Source organism: Ambystoma mexicanum, chromosome 3q (genome assembly GCF_040938575.1).
Source record: "Ambystoma mexicanum isolate Mex_15411 chromosome 3q, UKY_AmexF1_1, whole genome shotgun sequence".
NCBI classification, from domain to species: domain Eukaryota; kingdom Metazoa; phylum Chordata; class Amphibia; order Caudata; family Ambystomatidae; genus Ambystoma; species Ambystoma mexicanum.
The window spans coordinates 318378837-318396352 of NC_090926.1; the positions used below are offsets into that span (position 1 = coordinate 318378837).

Below are 17516 nucleotides of genomic sequence, written 5' to 3' on the forward strand. Positions count from 1 at the left end.
GGTCTCTCATCTGACTCCCCTAAAATCCATCTACCACTCCTCTATCGGTACTCTGTGTCTTCTTGGCCCTCGAGATTCTATTTCTACCTCACTCTCTCAACTTGGCTGGCTTCCCTTCCTCTCACAACAAAAATGTCAATTCCTCTGTCTTGTCTTCAAATCTATCCATGATCTCGCCCCCCCATCTCTCTTCTCTCCTCTCATTTTACTCTCCCTCCCGCTCTCTCCGCTCAGCTGATCTCTACCTTCTCACTGTACCCCCAGCCCCATGTGCCTCCTCACGCTTCCTTTCCTTTCAACTCTTGGCCCCCCTTCATTGGAACTCCTTACCTCTTTCTATCTGGTCCACCCCTACCTACTCATCCTTCCACTCCTCTTTGAAAGCCCTTCTTCTCCACTCCGCCCTGACTGTCCTTCCCGACCTTCCTCCCTCCCAACTCCCCTGCCCCCCCTTCCCATCCCCTCCCTCCTTCCCCCTTCTTCCCTCTCCCCCTGTTCTCAAAGCAGACATTGAAACCTTCCTTACCTACGTCCTCTCCCCTCCCCACTCTCCTCCCCTCTTCCCCTCCTTCTAAGTAAATTGGTTTGTTTCATGATTGTAAATATGCTTCTTTCATTATTGTACCTTGTTGTTATATTGTAAAGCGCTTCGGATTAAAGCACTATATAAACTTAATAAACAAACATAATGGCCGAAAGGTGCTCGGAAGGCCGTTTTCCATTTGTTGCCTTCCTGGATCCATATGATGTGGTAGAGTCCACGAAGATCTAGTTTTGTAAAGATGCTAGCTTTCTGAATGGCATCCAGTATGTCTGGAATGAGGGGTAGAGAGTAAGTGTCTTTCACCGTGACTACATTCAGGCCTCTGTAGTCCAGACACGGTCGTAGCTCAGTGGTCTCTTTTTTAGGTATAAAAAAGAAATAGTAGCGCCAGCCAAAGAGACTGACACTCTAATAAGACTGTTAGCCAAATTTTCCTGGAGGTATGCTTTCAATGCTATTTTCTTGGCGGGTGTCATTCGGAACATACGATTACATGTTGTGTTTGGCATCAATTGAATTTCACAGTCCTCTGGTCGATTAGGGGGTAATGATTTGTGTTTCTCCTTTTCAAAGACCTCTGCAAAGACCCAGTATTTCTGTGGTACAGTGGTGGCTAAGTACAGAGCAGGAGTAGCCAAAGGGCGAGAAGCGTTAAGTAATTCTGATTGTGGGGCGGTGCCCATGAGGCACGTGGTTAAACAATGCTTGGAACCCAAAGGGTATGAGCGTTCCAGTTTATGTAGGGGTTGTGAGTTGAGAGCCATGGTATTCCAAGAATAATAGGATAATGAGCCGCCTGAATACGATCGAACTGAATGTGTTCTTCCTGGTGATGAATCAACATTCCCAGCGGTACAGTGTTATCCGTACAAGGACCACTTTCCAGAAGCCGACCAATTACTCCTTCCACGGGTATAGGTTCCTGCTTCGCATGTAGAGGTATAGTCATCTGCTTGGCCCATGCCTTGTCCATGAGATTTCCTCCTGCACCAGAATCTACCAATGCAGATACCTAGATGAAATAGTCGTCAGTAACCTGTAAGGTGACTTGTAAGACCAAGATGAGGGCAGGATCTTTCAGAGCAGCTAGTACTACCCCGCTGTCATGACGAATGGTATAAGACAATTGCTCCCGACCCTGTATCTCAGTTAGGATCGGGAGGTGCAGTTTTCGTTCCGTCGAGGAGCCAAAGGACAGATCCTGAGTAGATGGGTATCTGAACTGCAGTACATGCATAAACCTTGTTGTCTGCGTCTATTCCGTTCCTCAGATGATAAAGGTCCTCTGGCGGCACCGAGCTGCATAGGCTCGCCGATTTCTCTATGTGTTTCTGTTGGGTTGATAGTTGGAGCATAGGTACGAGAGGAAGGATTCCAATGTTTCTTACGATCTTGACGTCTCTCTTGTAAGGGGTAGTCAATTTGAATAACTAACTGGATTAACTGATCCAAGTTTGGAGGTCGAGGTGCCCTTGAGTCCTCGTCTTTGAGATCTTCGGATAATCATTTCCGGTACAGGGAGAAACATGCCTGATCCGACCAATTCGCCTGTAGGGCTAGTTGTTTGAACTTAGCGGTGTAAGATAGAACATCCATCTGTCCTTGCTGGAATTCCAAAAGATCTTCTTGAGCTGTATGTGTCAGATCAGGACGATCAAAGAACCTTTTCAATGCGGTGATAAAGCTTGCATAAGAGTCCAGGATGTGGTCATTGAGAGATACGAAGATGGTAGCACAGGTCAAGGAGCTACCCGTCATGTGTTTCACCATGAATCCAATCTTGGCCCCGTCATGTGGTAAGAAACTTCTCTGAAGGAAAATTGTACTGCACAAGCATCCAGAAATTCTTTTAGGCGGTTTAGGGTTTCCAGACAATTTTTCAACTTAGGTCGTTGCATCTGTAGGACCTAAAGGTAAAGCATCACGGGCTTGAAGGGCCTATCGTAGGTTAAGTATTTTCTGCTTTAACATTCTGCACTTCTAAGGTAAGATTCTGGACTGCAGCCACCAGTTCCTGCATTTGAGCCACCTCTGACATTGGGTTTTTGAGGCGTTGCAATCTCTTAGGTTTAGAGCTCACCTGTGGTTTGCTGGTGTTCTTGCTTTTAGTGCCGTGCAAATAAGGACAGTTCTCTCTGGCTGCCAGGACTCCCGAAAGTGAAAACGGTGAACCAGCCACCAGAGAGGCCGATTCCCCAAGGAGAAAAAACCCTCAGATGGGGAAAAAACCTTGATCATGATGCTGTTGTAACTGAAGATATGGACTGGCAAGAATCGGTGTTGAAAGTAGCAGAGAATGTGAGGCAAATGAAGAGGAACCAGGATATAGAGCCCAGGGATAGACTAGATAGTGAGAAGGCAGAGGTTTCACAGGGACAAATCTGCACAGAGGTTGCCAGCAGGTAGGCAAGAGGAGCGGAAGGAAAGGAGGGACAGGATCAAAGCAAGCAGCACTCCGAGGAAGCAACAGGATGAAAGGCAGGAATGCCAGCAGGGACGAGCGTGCACTAACAAGCGTTTACAAAGAAACAATGATGCAACGCGAGGAGCTAGCGTTGTTCTCCACATTTGTTTGTGAAGTAGCAATCCCCTCCTTCCTTTGCATACAATGTACGATTAGCATGGTGGCCATCTTGGGTTTGGCCGATGTGGTCCCTTTGATGCGGGTAGCCATTGATTGGTTGGCAAAGTACCGCCGAGCATTGTGAAGGCGCTTGTCTTGAGCCTGGGGCAAATAAAGGACCATAAAGGGCGTCTAGATGTAACACATTCTTTTTGATGTGAAGAGCAAATAAACTGCACCAAAAACTCTTGGTACAAATTCTCCTATTCATGGACATCACCACCACAGTAGCTCTTGCCTATTGGCCATTAACTATAAGTAGCTCTTGAAGTAGCTCTTGCCAACATAAAGTTTGGAGACCCCTCGTCTAATCAGTTTCCCCACAAGAATGAGCAAATCAGGCAAGGGAAGTAAAGCAGAAGGATTTATTGACCTCCAAAAAGTCAGAACAGGGTTCAAAATAAGCAAAAAGAATGGGGTTCCATAGGAATCTATGGCGAGAAAGGTGCAAAATAAAATCTTTCCTAACTGAAGACATACAGGGCAAGATCGAAGCCAGCCCCTAGAGGCTGTGTACTGTGCTCTGTCCTTCCCTCAATGACGGTAACTGGAGAAGCAAGATAAGTTCCTTTTTTATTGCACGGGTTGGCTCGCTTGAACAGACAGAGGACTTTCATAATCGAGGGTATGAGGCCTGAACACCGCACAATGAATCAGGAAGGATATGCCGCTGAAGCAAGCCGATTTTTAGGTTCTTTATTGATAATCCTCTGTTTGTGTTATCCCCTAAACTTACCCGCATCATGTTATTCCCAGAAAAAATCTTTAGTTGACACTGACCTTGGTCTTGTCTTGTGTTCCTCACTCGGCACACTCTGACATCCCTTACACACAGTATGATACATTCATGAGCTCAGAAAACAGCATGATAATGTGATAATTTCTCTTTGAATGCACAAATCCAAACAACTTTCTAATACAAACAGCAATACAATTACAATATATTAATCTGTCATACGCACCACAATAGTCTGCTACAGGCATCACACTACAATAATTTGTCCCAAATGACACACAATTATCAGCTATCTACAGTCCAATACCATCTTAATCCTGAACTTGCAGCACACCAGTAGTGACGTAGAGCACAACTCTAAACCCTGGCTTCGATCTATAGTATCAGGGAAGACTCACAGTTTGTGGATTCTGGAACTGGAACAACAGCCTACAAAAAGAAAATGAGAAGTAATAAACCAAACCGGCCCAGGTGTTAAAACCCAAACCATGAAACAAGAACCCACACAAAGAAATTATTTGATTTAAATAAAGGAATTGGAGCCCCATTTCTAGGCTAGCCGTCACCCCTTTTTGTCTTGAGCCCAATGAGTTTGGGGCGAGGGAGCAAGCATTGCAGTTAAAACTGTGTCCATAGTGAAAACGAACACTTTCAGCATGAGACAAAACACAATGTTGCACTCAGTCTGAGGAATGTAGGGAGTAACTGGAAGTTACTTAGCCTTCACTCAATGACCGGCAGTACCCGATGCTGTACTTAATTTGATGCAAACATACGAATGGACTGTTAGTGACTGAGGCAGCACTCAATGTAACGTATGTGCAGACAGACCAGCTGTACCAATGGCTGAGAAGGCCCTCTATTTGATGTATGGCTAGACTGACTGGCAGAACCTAAGGCTGTATTGAGTTTGAGTTGTGTACAGAATATGGCTTTCATGCCCTGCCAGGAGGGTGGACATGGCCTTTAACAGCCCGCAAGGCCAGGCAAAGGCAGGCCCAAGTGAAGAGAGGACCTCAGCTCGGGCTGTGGGCTGATAAAGGAAATGTCTGCCCTCCTGGCAGGGAATGAAAGCCATTCGCACCCGGGGCTCGTCCAGGGTGCCAATGGCTTTCACAATGCAAATGGCTTTCTCAATTTTTCATTGGTATATCCGCGCTGCTAATGCATCCGTTCTCCCGATGAAAAAACAAAAAAATGGCTGCCGCCATAAGGAAAATGGACTAAGTCCCTTTTCCATGTCTATGGCGGCCATAGGGGAGGAGCTGTGGGACTGGAGCGCAATGCTTCGGTGCTCCCATCCCTGCAGATAAGTGGAGGGGTCCCCGCAAGGAAAACAAGTTTTTTTAAAAAGCGACACCAAGGGAACGGCCTCGGGTGGCTGGGACAGCGGATGAGGATTGTGTCTCCCTTCCCCGGGTGTGAATGAATGAATGACTAGCAGTGACCTAGGCTGAAATCACTATCTGTTATCTACTGACTGAGGTAGGACAGCATTGCAAAAGGCAGCACTCACTGTTAGATATAGACAGTCTGAGCTAAGGGCAGTGCCAGAAGCCACACAAACTATTAGGTATATACAGACTAAGTGCAGTTACTTAAGGCAGCATTTGCTGCCAGCTATTTACATACTGACTGCAAGCAAGCCTCAAAAGATGTACTCATCACTAACCATTGGCTAGTAATAATTGCCTCTTTACGAGTAAGAAGTGGTGTACTGTGTGTCTGTGGAGAATTGAGAGAGCAAAGGACATGTTATGCCTGGCTAGTAGCTTGCAGCTTGAAATTCTTTACTCCGGCCTGAAGTGTATGTGGGTGCACTCACTTTGAGGATTTGTGACGAATCCATGGATATCGTCACTTCTCCCCAAGAGGGAGCCCCTTCCCATGAGGCAAGGGAGGCAGGGCTGCTACCCGATACTCACCTGGGAGTGGTACTCAGCGGGAGGGTCTCATGGGGAGAGACTCCCCCTCTAGGGAGGGGGGCGACCATCAAAGGGAAACATGATATGCCAATCCTTCACCACCTCCACTCGCCTCCTACACATCCTCCCATCCCTTCACTCAACCCTCTGTCGCCCACACTTCCATTTGTTTCTGTAGCATTGAAAACAGAAAATTAACTAGGACGAGGAAGAATAGCGGTGACCTTAGAAAGATTGTTAGGGCGATTTATCATTTTTATGCTTCATCCCCTCTCCTAGTGAGACACCCAGGACTTTTGGGTGGACTTCTGGACCTTTTTCCTTTAATCCTAAATGAATGCAGCCTTTTTCCAGTCATTCATACTTATGGGCTCTGTCTTTTGGAACTCTATTCTATGTGTTTTACCTGTCCTATTGAGTCTACTTTCCTCCATATCTCTTTAAGGCATCTGTATTTTACTATTGCAGCACACAGCTCCTTACAGGCAGTGTTACCGGGAACCCTTCGGGTTCTCCTTAGGGATTCTTTTCTTTGTCCTAGAGTAACTACAGTTCTTAAGGATAGAGAGATACTCTGTATCTCTCCTAAAACTTTATATTCTGATGGACAGGCACATACCACCTTATGTGGAGTGCCAAAGGGATACTTAGTATCCCCCTTCTCTCTGCGCCTGTGACTTTTTAGTCACACAGACAACTTTCTAGTTATGGCTGATGGCAGTGGACGTGTTCTACCAACTATTGGGTCATTTTCTACCGCAGGCTATGTTCATAGCCCCGGTTAGGCACAATAGGGTCACCCAAGTACTTGTGGCTCCTTTCTTTTTTGCCATTTCAAGCATGGTTGTTCTTTGTTAGCCCTTCTTCTACCGTTCTGGGAGGGGGAGGTCTGTGTGTGCATTTTGCCTTTGCTAGGAGTCCTCACATAGGCTCCAGTGTGTCAGGGCAGGCAGGAAGTTTGGAGGAGTTTTTTACTCCCTAACTCTTTGCATGAATGAGTGCCTGAATGGAACCAGCTCCCACTGGGGGTCTGGCTGTCCTGATTGGACAACCACCTGACCCTTTCTGTAAACTGCTGAGAGAGATTGCAGAGATGTGCATGCTCAAACTGAATAAAAGGTGATGTTCCTGAGATGAACAGTAAATCGACCACTGGAAGCTGAAGAAACCAAAGAAGATGACCAGAGATGCCTGCAGATCCTTTGCAACACTGAAGCGACCACTGCTGTCCTGTGCGACAGGAACTCGAAGAGGACTCCTTCCCTTTGACTGGTGGGAACAACTGGTTCCAAGACGAACTTTGATTAGAGCCATCTCCTGAGGTCATGTGACTTTCCAGAGCTGCAGAAACCCAATACCAGCAGACCTCCGACCCAATTGAAGTGCATCATCCTGGAAAGGCTGAATATTTCCAAGTCTTTGCTGAGCTAGAGGTGAACCTCAAGAGACACAGTCCGACCCGTCCAAATCCCCTCAGCAGAGTGCAGGATTTCAAGAATCTAAGAAGAGTGACCGGGTGAATCGCATCCTTTGTTGGTGCTGCAGAAGAGGTGCCAAAACCGCAAAGTGACCAGAGAAGTTGCTATAATCCGTGCCAGAGATCCTCCCTCAAGACTGCTGCTGAGAGATCCCATCCATTGTCCTGCCTTTCGTCACCAGACTAGGGAATCTGTAGGTCGGGTCCAGCGCTGCCACATTGAGGACAATCCAGCCACTAACATTTCTTCAAACCAAAGGTACTGACTGTGGGGATAAAGGTATTGCTCACCTTAATCCGAAAAGTCACTCCAGAGTGTTGGAGTGCACGCAGAGGTGTCCAGGGCAACCCTCTCATACCTCTGACCCAAGATGCTGCTTGTGTCTCTTTAGCGAGTCCTTTAACAAGGTATCCAACGTTGGTTGTATCCTTTTGCATCTTAGAGAAAAGAGAATAACAAATATCCACAGGAGTTTTTGTTGTTCTGCTGCTTGTCAAAACGTTGAGCCCTCTCCAAACTGCCTTTAGCTAGGGTTGCATTTTGGATCTTAAAAGCTTTGCTTTGCGAAACAACTGCTTCTAAAACCTTAAACTCTACTAGTATTACACTAACCAAATATTTTCCTTCCTAAAGTCATTATCTTGTGTGGGTTTGCAGAGTAAATGTACTTACCGTATTTCTCCTAAATTTCACGTGTGCACGTTAGTACAGATAATATGGTAGAACTGCCATTACCATCAAAAGCTGTAACAATTGTAACCGCAAGCGACTACAAACTAAGCAGTGGCCTTTGAAAAGTATTCTAAAGTGTTCCTAAGTGTTTTGGTTTATTGTGCTGAATATTCAAAAGTGATTCTTATCTAAATATAATACATCTATATTTTAATAAAAATGTATGTGTACGTGTTTCTTTGATGAGCATTACTAACTAGGTTCAGCGTATTTACCTACAATTCACATTTTCCTCTTATGATAAGCCTGACTGCTCTGCCACTCTACCAATGTTCCATGAGTAGTACAGACGGATACTAAGAATTGGGGATCTACAAACCAATGGGATAGTTTTGTAAAGTCTACTTCATAGTGGACTTTGGGAAAACTCCCCTAACAAAGATCTCCCTAGAAGATACTGGGGTGAGGGGGACATGCAGAGCAATGAGGAGTCCTCAAGGGAATATATGGTTGTTTTGATAGTTCGAAGATTAAAACCAACAAAGGACTTACAAATAGGAGAAACCCTCCCTGGAGGAAGAGCAAACGACAAAGCGGTTCGGCAGAGAACCGGGAAGAAGCGAGTGAGTGCTGCTGGAATGAGGAAACCGAGAGGTCCCTGTTTGCTCCAGTGGAGGAACAGGACAGGAGCCTGGCCAGGGGAAGTTTCGGGCACGAGAAAAACCTGGACAGTACAAGCAAAACCCTAACGCACACACGGAAGGAAGAGGCAGGCTGTGGGAACGCTGCAGCCCATCGGAGAGCCAGAGAAGACATGGGAAGACCGAAGCCGAAGCTCTGAGAGACCCAGACCAACTGGAAGTAGCCAGCAAGAACCCAAAAGTTATCTGGGTTGCTGGGAAGGTTGGTGAGTGCGCAAGGGAGCTGTGGAAAACTCCAAAGATACCGAGCAGTGCTGAGGAGGGAAACCCTGGGAAAGAAACCCAAATATGGGTCTGGGACCCGCACCCATAAAGCAATAAGAGTCATCTGTGAGGGGACAGAAATGAGAGCCGGTCACAAGGTTGTCATGTTTATACCAAAGACATGTATTAAAAGAAAAAGGGTTAGAACATGCCTCTCTGATCCTATGCTAAAGAGGAGCTTCCCTGCCTATCAACCAAAACTAAGGATATGTCTCTGTCAGTATGTCAATAACTGAAAACGTTCTCGTGTCCAAAACGTCCTGTCCAGACAATCACACTATAAAAAATAGCAATGTGTAAAGAAAATATCTTCAACTGGCCCAAAAGTATCCACAATTGAAAATAAGTAGATCTCCAACAACAATGTTCTGCACAGAGAAATACCTTGTTTCTAGGGGTGGGTCCCTTCCTCTGTATTCTTTATTACAAGAAGAATAGTCACTTTTGTAAACAGTTCCTTGTTGTCAAGTTTGGACTTACAAGATTCCTATCTAGCAACCAAGTCTTTAACAGTCTTTCGTTAATGCTACTTTCTCCTCGGTCTGGATAACAATGTATTTCTTTACCATCCAACTTTCCAGGGTTCAATAAATAAACGCCAATCGTTCCTTTATGCAATGCCAATTGCCTGGTGTACTCGCCTGCCAGGACTATTACATATATCAATTGCTTGCCGTCTTGCTTGTCAGGATTTCTCGATATTTCTCTCGCCTGGTGTTTTTGGTTTACCAAGACTTCTCATATACTTGCTTTGTATCATCAATATTGTAGGTATGGCTCTCAGTTTGAGATAAATACTCTTGGTAAGGTTTCTTTAAGTTTGGCCTCACATTTACATTTCATATATTCACAGTTTGTTGGGGTTTTCCTTTTAGCCTTCTGGTATTCAAACAAGCCCTTCATCGTATTCACAAGGCAATAATGTTCAAAATGCTGTTGGCGCAGTTGCCAGAACGCTGTCAGAATACTCCTTCCAAAACTTGATCGTGAAGAAGAAGAATTCTTCCCACTAATGTAACCCTCTGAATGTAAAACAAACATGCAGAAGGATCGATTAATTGAAAGACTGGATACCCCCGAAACACAGTGGCTGCAAAGGAAACACGCAAGGTTAGTGTGAAACAGTAACAGTACGTATTCCAAGGAAAAAACGATTTACTCCCACTAACCTGTGCTAATGAAGCAGAAACTTCAATGGATTCTAAGGTTCAATACTAGCACAGCAATGGTTAATCGGGTCACCAGAGTTCTTTGAGTCTTGATATATCCAAAAAACGAGACAAAGTTCATAGTAACAAAATAGTTCCAAAACAGACTATTCCTGTAGGCACGCGGACGCCTAATGAGTCCAAAACTTATCCCGAAGAAACAAGGACGCCTGAAGCACACACAACAGGAAGTCTCTAGTACATTTGTGTGACAGCAGCACAATTGAAGGGATGTTGCAGAAGAGGAAGTCACTAGGAGAAGTAATCCAAGAAACAGTTCCGAGTCGTGGGGCCAAAAAAATGACAAATCCGTGAGGCAAGACAGAAGCAAGGTCAGGTGAGCAATCTGAGTCGTGGTCTTGACGGGCAGCAAACAAAATCCAGGGATAAAGCTAAGGCGGTCCAGAAGGCAGTCCGAGTCTTGGAATCCGATGAGCCAAACAACAGAGCCAAGGGTAAGCAGAGGCAAGGTCGGTAGAGCAGTCCGGGTCGTAGGAGGAAAAGCAAAGAAGCCAAGAAATAATAGAACTAGAACACTCCAAAAGGACAAGGTCACAAAGAAGGTAAGCACGTAACTTCAGGTACGAGGAATACAGCGTATTCAGAAGCAACGAAATGTCAGAAGCGGCGGGACTAAGAAGGGTTAGTCAGATGAGCCGAACGTTGACGTTCTGGGCGCCGGCTCCTTCCTCCTAGCAATGGTGTACCAAGCTTCCATGGCAAGCTCCAGTTACCAGAAAAACAAACCCGCCAAACTTTGCAAGTCTGCTGGCCATGTTTAAATGCAGGCAGCACATATTTGGAAAACCGTTTATAACGTGGATTTAGAATTGGTTTATTTAGAGCAGGAACAGGTCTGAATGTACGGGCAGAATGTCTAGCATGCCTAACCATGACAGTACCCTCCCTCAAAGATGCCCCCCCTTTCCAAGAGGCCCAGAAATCGCCAATCAACTGGGCTGCGTGTATATTACCAACCGCTTCCCATGTTCCATCCTCTGGTCCATAATCTTTCCAGTCCACAAAATACAAACGCATCCCTCTGGACACCTTGCTATCGAGAATTATATTAACCTCATACTCATCCTCAACCTGGACTTGAATAGAAGGTGGTTGCAAAGGCATCCTAGTGTCAGGATGAAAAGGCTTGAGCAGTGATACGTGAAAAACAGGATGCAACCTCCATTTCACAGGAAGCCACAAACGTACTGCCACTGGATTCATTATGGCAGTAATTTCGTAACACCAACAAATCTAGGCAATAATACCCTCCGTACAGGAATGTGTAAGTTCTTTGTAGATAGCCAGACCTTCATGCCCATAGCATAAGCAGGAGCCGGAGAACGATGGGAGTCTGCATAATGTTTAGCACGTTCCTGTGCCCGTTCCAAATGTACCCTAACCCCTTGTTGGATGGATACTAAAGGTGAGACACAGGAAGCAGCAGCCAGACTCTGTGCTGGTAACACCGGAGACAACAGCAAAGACCGGGGATGACACCCATATAGGGCAAAGAGCGGAGAGAATCTAGTGGAAGAATTAAGAGAATTGTTGTATGCGAATTCCGCCATACAAAGTACAGAAAGCCAAGTTTCTTGATACTGAAGTGTCAAACATCTAAGGTATTGTTGCATTGTAGAATTTGAACCTTCTGTCTGCCCATCAGTCTGAGGATGACAGGAACTAGCGCACCTATTGTCAATACCAAACGAGGATGTGAGCGATCTCCAGAAACGGTAGGTGAATTGTGAACCTCTATCTGAAATGATAATTGAGGGAAGCCCAAAGAAATACAACACATTCTTTGAGAACATGTCGGCCAGCATAGGAGCAGAGGGCAAGCCTTGACAAGGCACAAACAAAGCCATTTTGGTCAGATAATCAATGACGACTCATATTGTATCATAACCAGAAAACGCAGGTAACTCCACTACGAAGTCCATGGATATCATATTCCAAGGGCGATCAGGGATTGGCATAGCTTGTAGTAACCCAACCGGTTTAACAAGAGTATTTTTGCATTGGGCACAAACAAAGCAAGCCGCGACATAGTCAGTAACATCCTTCTGCATAGCTGGCCACCAACGATGTAAGAGAGCCATAGTTTTCTTTACGCCGGGATGAGCAGCTATCCTGGAGTCGTGGCACCATTGGATGGCTTTACAACGTGAGCCGTTATCGGGGATAAATAATAACCCATGAGCATACGGTAGAGAATGGATGACCTCCAACTTGAGGCGTTCAACTTCTGCTAGATTCTGTACCACCCAGTCGTGTATGGTGGTACGTGAAATTGGTTGCAAAGTACAGCTACAAACCACTTGATGAGGTAACAAAAGAGGAACCCCATTGTCTTTGGGGAAAGACGCCCCATGAATTCGGGATAAAGCATCAGCCTTAGTGTGAAGAGAACCTGGTCTGTAAGTGATGACGAAATTAAACATTGAGAAAAACACCTGCCACCTTACATGACGTGCAGTGGTACATTTCACTGACTGTAATGCTAACAAATTTCTGTGGTCGGTGACTACTTGGACAGGAAGAGCAGTACCCAGTAAATGATGTCTCTGGGTTTTAAAAGCGTCCCTTACCGCCAAAAGCTCCTTTTCTGTGATTGTATAATTCTTCTCATAAGAGGATAGTTTTCTGGAGTGGTAAGCAACTGGGTGCAAACCGCTATCTTTTGAGCATTCTTGTGACAAAATGGCTCCAAGAGCAATGTCAGAGGTATCGGCTTCGACAACAAAAGGGAGAGAAGGATTGGGATGTTGCAACACGGGAGCTGTGGTAAAAGCGGTCTTAAGGTTGCTAAATGCTTGACTAGCCTCCTCATTCCACCAAAAGATCTTTTTACTACTCGTGAGGGTAGTAAGAGGTGCAACCACGGTGGAGAAGTCCTTGATGAACCTTCTATAAAAGTTTGCAAAGCCCAGAAATTATTGGAGGGATTTCAAAGAGGTAGGGATAGGCCATTCCAGAACTGCCTTAACCTTGGATTTACTCATTTGGACTCCTCTGTTCGTAATCTCATAACCAAGGAATTCCACTTCGCTGGTATGAAAAAGACATTTCTCCAATTTGGCAAACAGATTGTTATCTCATAACCTTTGTAGCACCTTAGTAACATGAATCACATGCGTCTCATAGGAAGGGGAATAAATCAAGATGTCATTTAAATAAACTACAAGGAACTGATCCAGCATATCATGAAAATCGTCGTTTATGAAGTATTGAAAGGTTGCAGGTGCAGAACATAACTGAATGGTATTACCAGGTATTCATGCAAACCATACTTGGTTTTGAATGCTGTTTTCTATTTGTCACTGCTACGTATTCGGACCAGGTTATATGCTCCCCCCAAGGTCCAATTTGGTAAATATGACTGATGAGCCCAATTGGTCCAATAAGACTGATATAAGGGGTATAGGATATTGGTTCCGAATAGTGATGGCATTGAGAGCCCTATAATCAATACAGGGACGAAGATCCCCCTCCTTCTTTGGAACAAAGAATAATGGAGAGGCTACAGGAGAACTTGATGGGCGAATGAACCCAGTTTCTACAGCCTTGTCAATGTATTCCTTAAGAATAACATCTTCCTTTTATGTAAGGGAGTATACCCTTCCAGTGGGAATTTTAGCTCCCGGGACAAGATCTATAGGGCAATCGTAAGGACGATGAGGTGGTAAGATCTCCCCTCCACCCTTATAAAAGACATCATGATAAGCAAGGTATTCCTTAGTTAGAACTCCAGTGATCACTGCCCCAATGGTAGAAGCAGAGTCCAATAACAGACGACAAGGATTTTTAATCAGAATGTCCGTACTCCAACAATTTCTTTCACAGTACTCAGACAAAAATTCAATACTGCCAGTGTGCCAATCAATGATCGGATTATACACTCTGAGCCAAGGAATACTGAGTATGAATTTGAATTACGGGGCTGAAATGAGATCAAAAGTTATTCTCTCACTGTGACTGTGTGGAGTTTCCATGATTAACTCTGCTGTCTGTTCAGTCACTAAACCTGATAACAGGGTAGTGCCATCTACAGCATTGACAACCACCGTTTTTTTTCTCAATGACGGACAAAGCCAATTCCTTAGCATATAGGGCATCAATGTAATTCCCAGTAGCCCCAGAATCCAGTACCACCTTAGCGGAAGTGGAACTACCTGATGGCCCAATAAATGCAACATTAATAGTGAAGGGTATCACAATATGTGAGTCCATTGTAGTAGTATAGCCCGGCAAGTGGACTCCTCTTATTGACGAGCTTTCCAGTTTCCCTGCCTCTTGGTAGGTTTCTTTGGGCATCATTTTAATAAATGTTCAGAGGAACCGCAATAGAAGCACACATTATTATTCTTTCAGTGTTCTCTTTCTTCCGTAGACAGAGGACCCCCGTGTGGCGACCCCTATATGCACTGGTTCAGGAGTACCCACAACTGGGCCTGGAGCTAATGTAGTGCCAGGAAAAAATCCTCTTTTTTCGCCCATCTGGGCGGCTTTCCGAACATCTATTTGTCGGACTAAATCCAATAGTTCTGGAAATGTACCTGGAACAACAGGTACCATAGCAAGGGTATCCTTTAAAGAATCAGATAATCCTTTATAGAATATTGAGGCCTTTTTGTCATCTGGCCACTCGTTTCAGCAACCAATTGATTAAATTTGGCCAAATAAGCTAGAAGTGTTAGATCACCTTGTTGCAAACCCAACAATTCCAGCTCCATAGACTGGGTCTTGTAGCAGGTGTCAAAAACCTTACTCATGGCCTCTGTTAAGGCATCACAATCAAACAATAGAGGACTACCACTTTCCAGGAGAGGGTTGGCCCAGGCTGCTGCAGTGCCTCCGAGGTGGGACAACAAGAATGCTGCTTCAGTAGTAGAATCCGGAAAGGAACCCGGTCGGCATAAGAAGTGTAGGCGTCATTGATTCAAAAAGGTCCTAAAATGTTTAGGATCCCCGTAAAACCTCTCTGGGGGGGGCTAACGGGAATTGAGATGCAACATAAATGGGTCCAGCCTTGGCTTGAGAAGGTTCAGGAGCTGACTCCGCAGAAGCTGAAGGCATCGGGGCAGGTTGTACTGCTGTCTTTAATGCCAAAATCTGTTGTTGAGTGGCAGCATGAGCCGTAGCCATGTCTGAACAAAGATCTGCCACTAACTGAAGTATGCTAGCCAATGTCCCATTGGGATGCTTTTTGTAAGGCTTCTGAATTTGTCAGAATACTCCTTGCAAAACCTGAACCCGTCGTGAAGAAGAAGAATTCTTCCCACTAATGTAACCCTCTGAATGTAAAATAAACATGCCGAAGGATCAATTAATTGAAAGACTGGATACCCCGAGACACAGTGGCTGCAAAGGAAACACGCAAGGTTAGTGTGAAACAGTAACAGTACGTATTCCAAGGAAAAAACTATTTACTCCCACTAACCTGTGCTAATGAAGCAGAAACTTCAATGGATTCTAAGGTTCAATACTAGCACAGCAATGGATAATCGGGTCACCAGAGTTCTTTGAGTCTTGATATATCCAAAAAACGAGACAAAGTTCGTAGTAACAAAATAGTTCTAAAACAGGCTATTCCCGTAGGCACGCGGACGCCTAATGAGTCCAAAACCTATCCCGACGAAACGAGGACGCCTGACGCTCACAGAAAAGGAAGTCTCAAGTCCATGTGTGTGACAGCAGCACAAATGAAGGGATGTTGCAGAAGAGGAAGTCACTAGGCGAAGTAATCCAAGAAACAGTTCTGAGTCGTGGGGCCAAGAAAATGACAAATCCACGGGGCAAGACAGAAGCAAGGTCAGGTGAGCAATCCGAGTCGTGGTCCTGACGGGCAGCAAACAAAAACCAGGGATACAGCTAAGGCGGTCCAGAAGGCAGTCCGAGTCTTGGAATCCGATGAGTCAAACAACAGAGCCAAGGGTAAGCAGAGACAAGGTTGGTAGAGCAGTCCGGGTCGTAGGAGGAAAAGCAAAAAAGCCAGGAAATAATAGAACTAGAACATTCCAAAAGGGCAAGGTCACAAAGCAGAAAAAACAAGGTAAGCATGTAACTTCAGGTACAAGGAATACAGCGTATTCAGAATCAACGAAATGTCAGAAGGGGCGGGACTAAGAAGGGTTAGTCACGTGAGCCGAACATCAACGTTCTGGACGCCGGCTCCTTCCTCCTAGCAACGGTGTTCCAAGCTTCCATGACAACCTCTAGTTACCAGGAAAACAAACCCGCCGAACTTTCCGAACGTTTAAATGCAGGCAGCACATATTTGGAAAACCGTTTATAACGTGGATTTAGAATTGGTTTATTCAGAGCAGGAACAGGTCTGAATGTACGGGCTGAATGTCTCGCATGCCTAACCCTGACAAACACCCCCCGATTGCATGTCTGCTTCCCTTCGGGATCCAGAATGGAGAACGCCAGCTTCTCGACTCGCAGAGCGCCCAGGACCTTCCTCGCAGCTCCCAGCGTCTCCACGGCACTTCAGTCTCTGTCACAGCATCGCTCGTTGGCTGACCCTTCTGCCCTGGCAAACCAGTACGTGTTCTTCACATTTGTGAGCTCTTCAATAGGAGGCAACGTCTTCTCCTGCACCGACTCTCCGAATAGTGCGTCCGCCAGGTTTAAATGTCCCGCGCACAGGTGCTTTGGAAAAACAGCTGGACTGCATATTGTGGTTCAGGTTCTTAGTACACGATTCGAACACCTGCATCCTCCTTGTCTCAGTACCCTGGGAATTCTGGGAGTTGACATTCATAGATGTTGTATGGCATTGGAATAGTTCTTTTTACTGGTTTTATTTAAAGGAACTTTAGAAGAAAAAGGATGTTTGAGCAGTGCGAGTTGGTGTTCTAGTTGTGTGTTTGGCCAAATATATATGAAGAAGAGGGTTCACTTCTCCTATCAGTGCGAATATGTATCTGACAGCATGCCTTGAGGGTCTGGGGCATCAGAGGCTCTTCCTCATGGAAAAGGGTCTTGGGTATTACGGGGTCTTCCTCATCGGAAAGGGGGAGATACCGAGTCTCGTCCAGTGAACTCATGACATCTCCCGGGTAGCTGCCTCCTCCCATGTGATCCTCCCTCATGAAGCTGCCCCCAAGGTAAGGATCAGGTGGCGGCTGCCTTCCCCTGGCCACATGGGAAAAGGTCACTGGACTCCACTGGATTCACTGGATTCATTACACATCCAAGTTATCTTCTTCATGGCAGAACCTGGCAGGAGTGAACCAGGTCAGCCAAAAACCAGAGGAACCTTTGCCAGTCATCTTCTTTGTGGCAGTACCTGGTTGGAGAGTGAACTCGATCTGCCAGAAGCCTAGAGGAACTTTTGCAAACTATCTTCTTTGTGGC

The 17516-nt window shown here is 45.5% G+C and overlaps 1 protein-coding gene across 6 annotated transcripts in view; it reads right to left on the reverse strand.

The window, feature by feature from the left end:
- Nucleotides 1-17516, reverse strand: part of PRPF40B (pre-mRNA processing factor 40 homolog B) — a 1091929-nt gene that overhangs the window by 689633 nt on the left and 384780 nt on the right. For all 6 annotated transcript variants that reach the window (XM_069653885.1, XM_069653882.1, XM_069653883.1 and 3 more), the window contains one exon: nucleotides 4302-4332. In XM_069653885.1, coding sequence (XP_069509986.1) covers nucleotides 4302-4332 — 31 coding nt within the window. The remainder of the gene's footprint in view (nucleotides 1-4301; nucleotides 4333-17516) is intronic.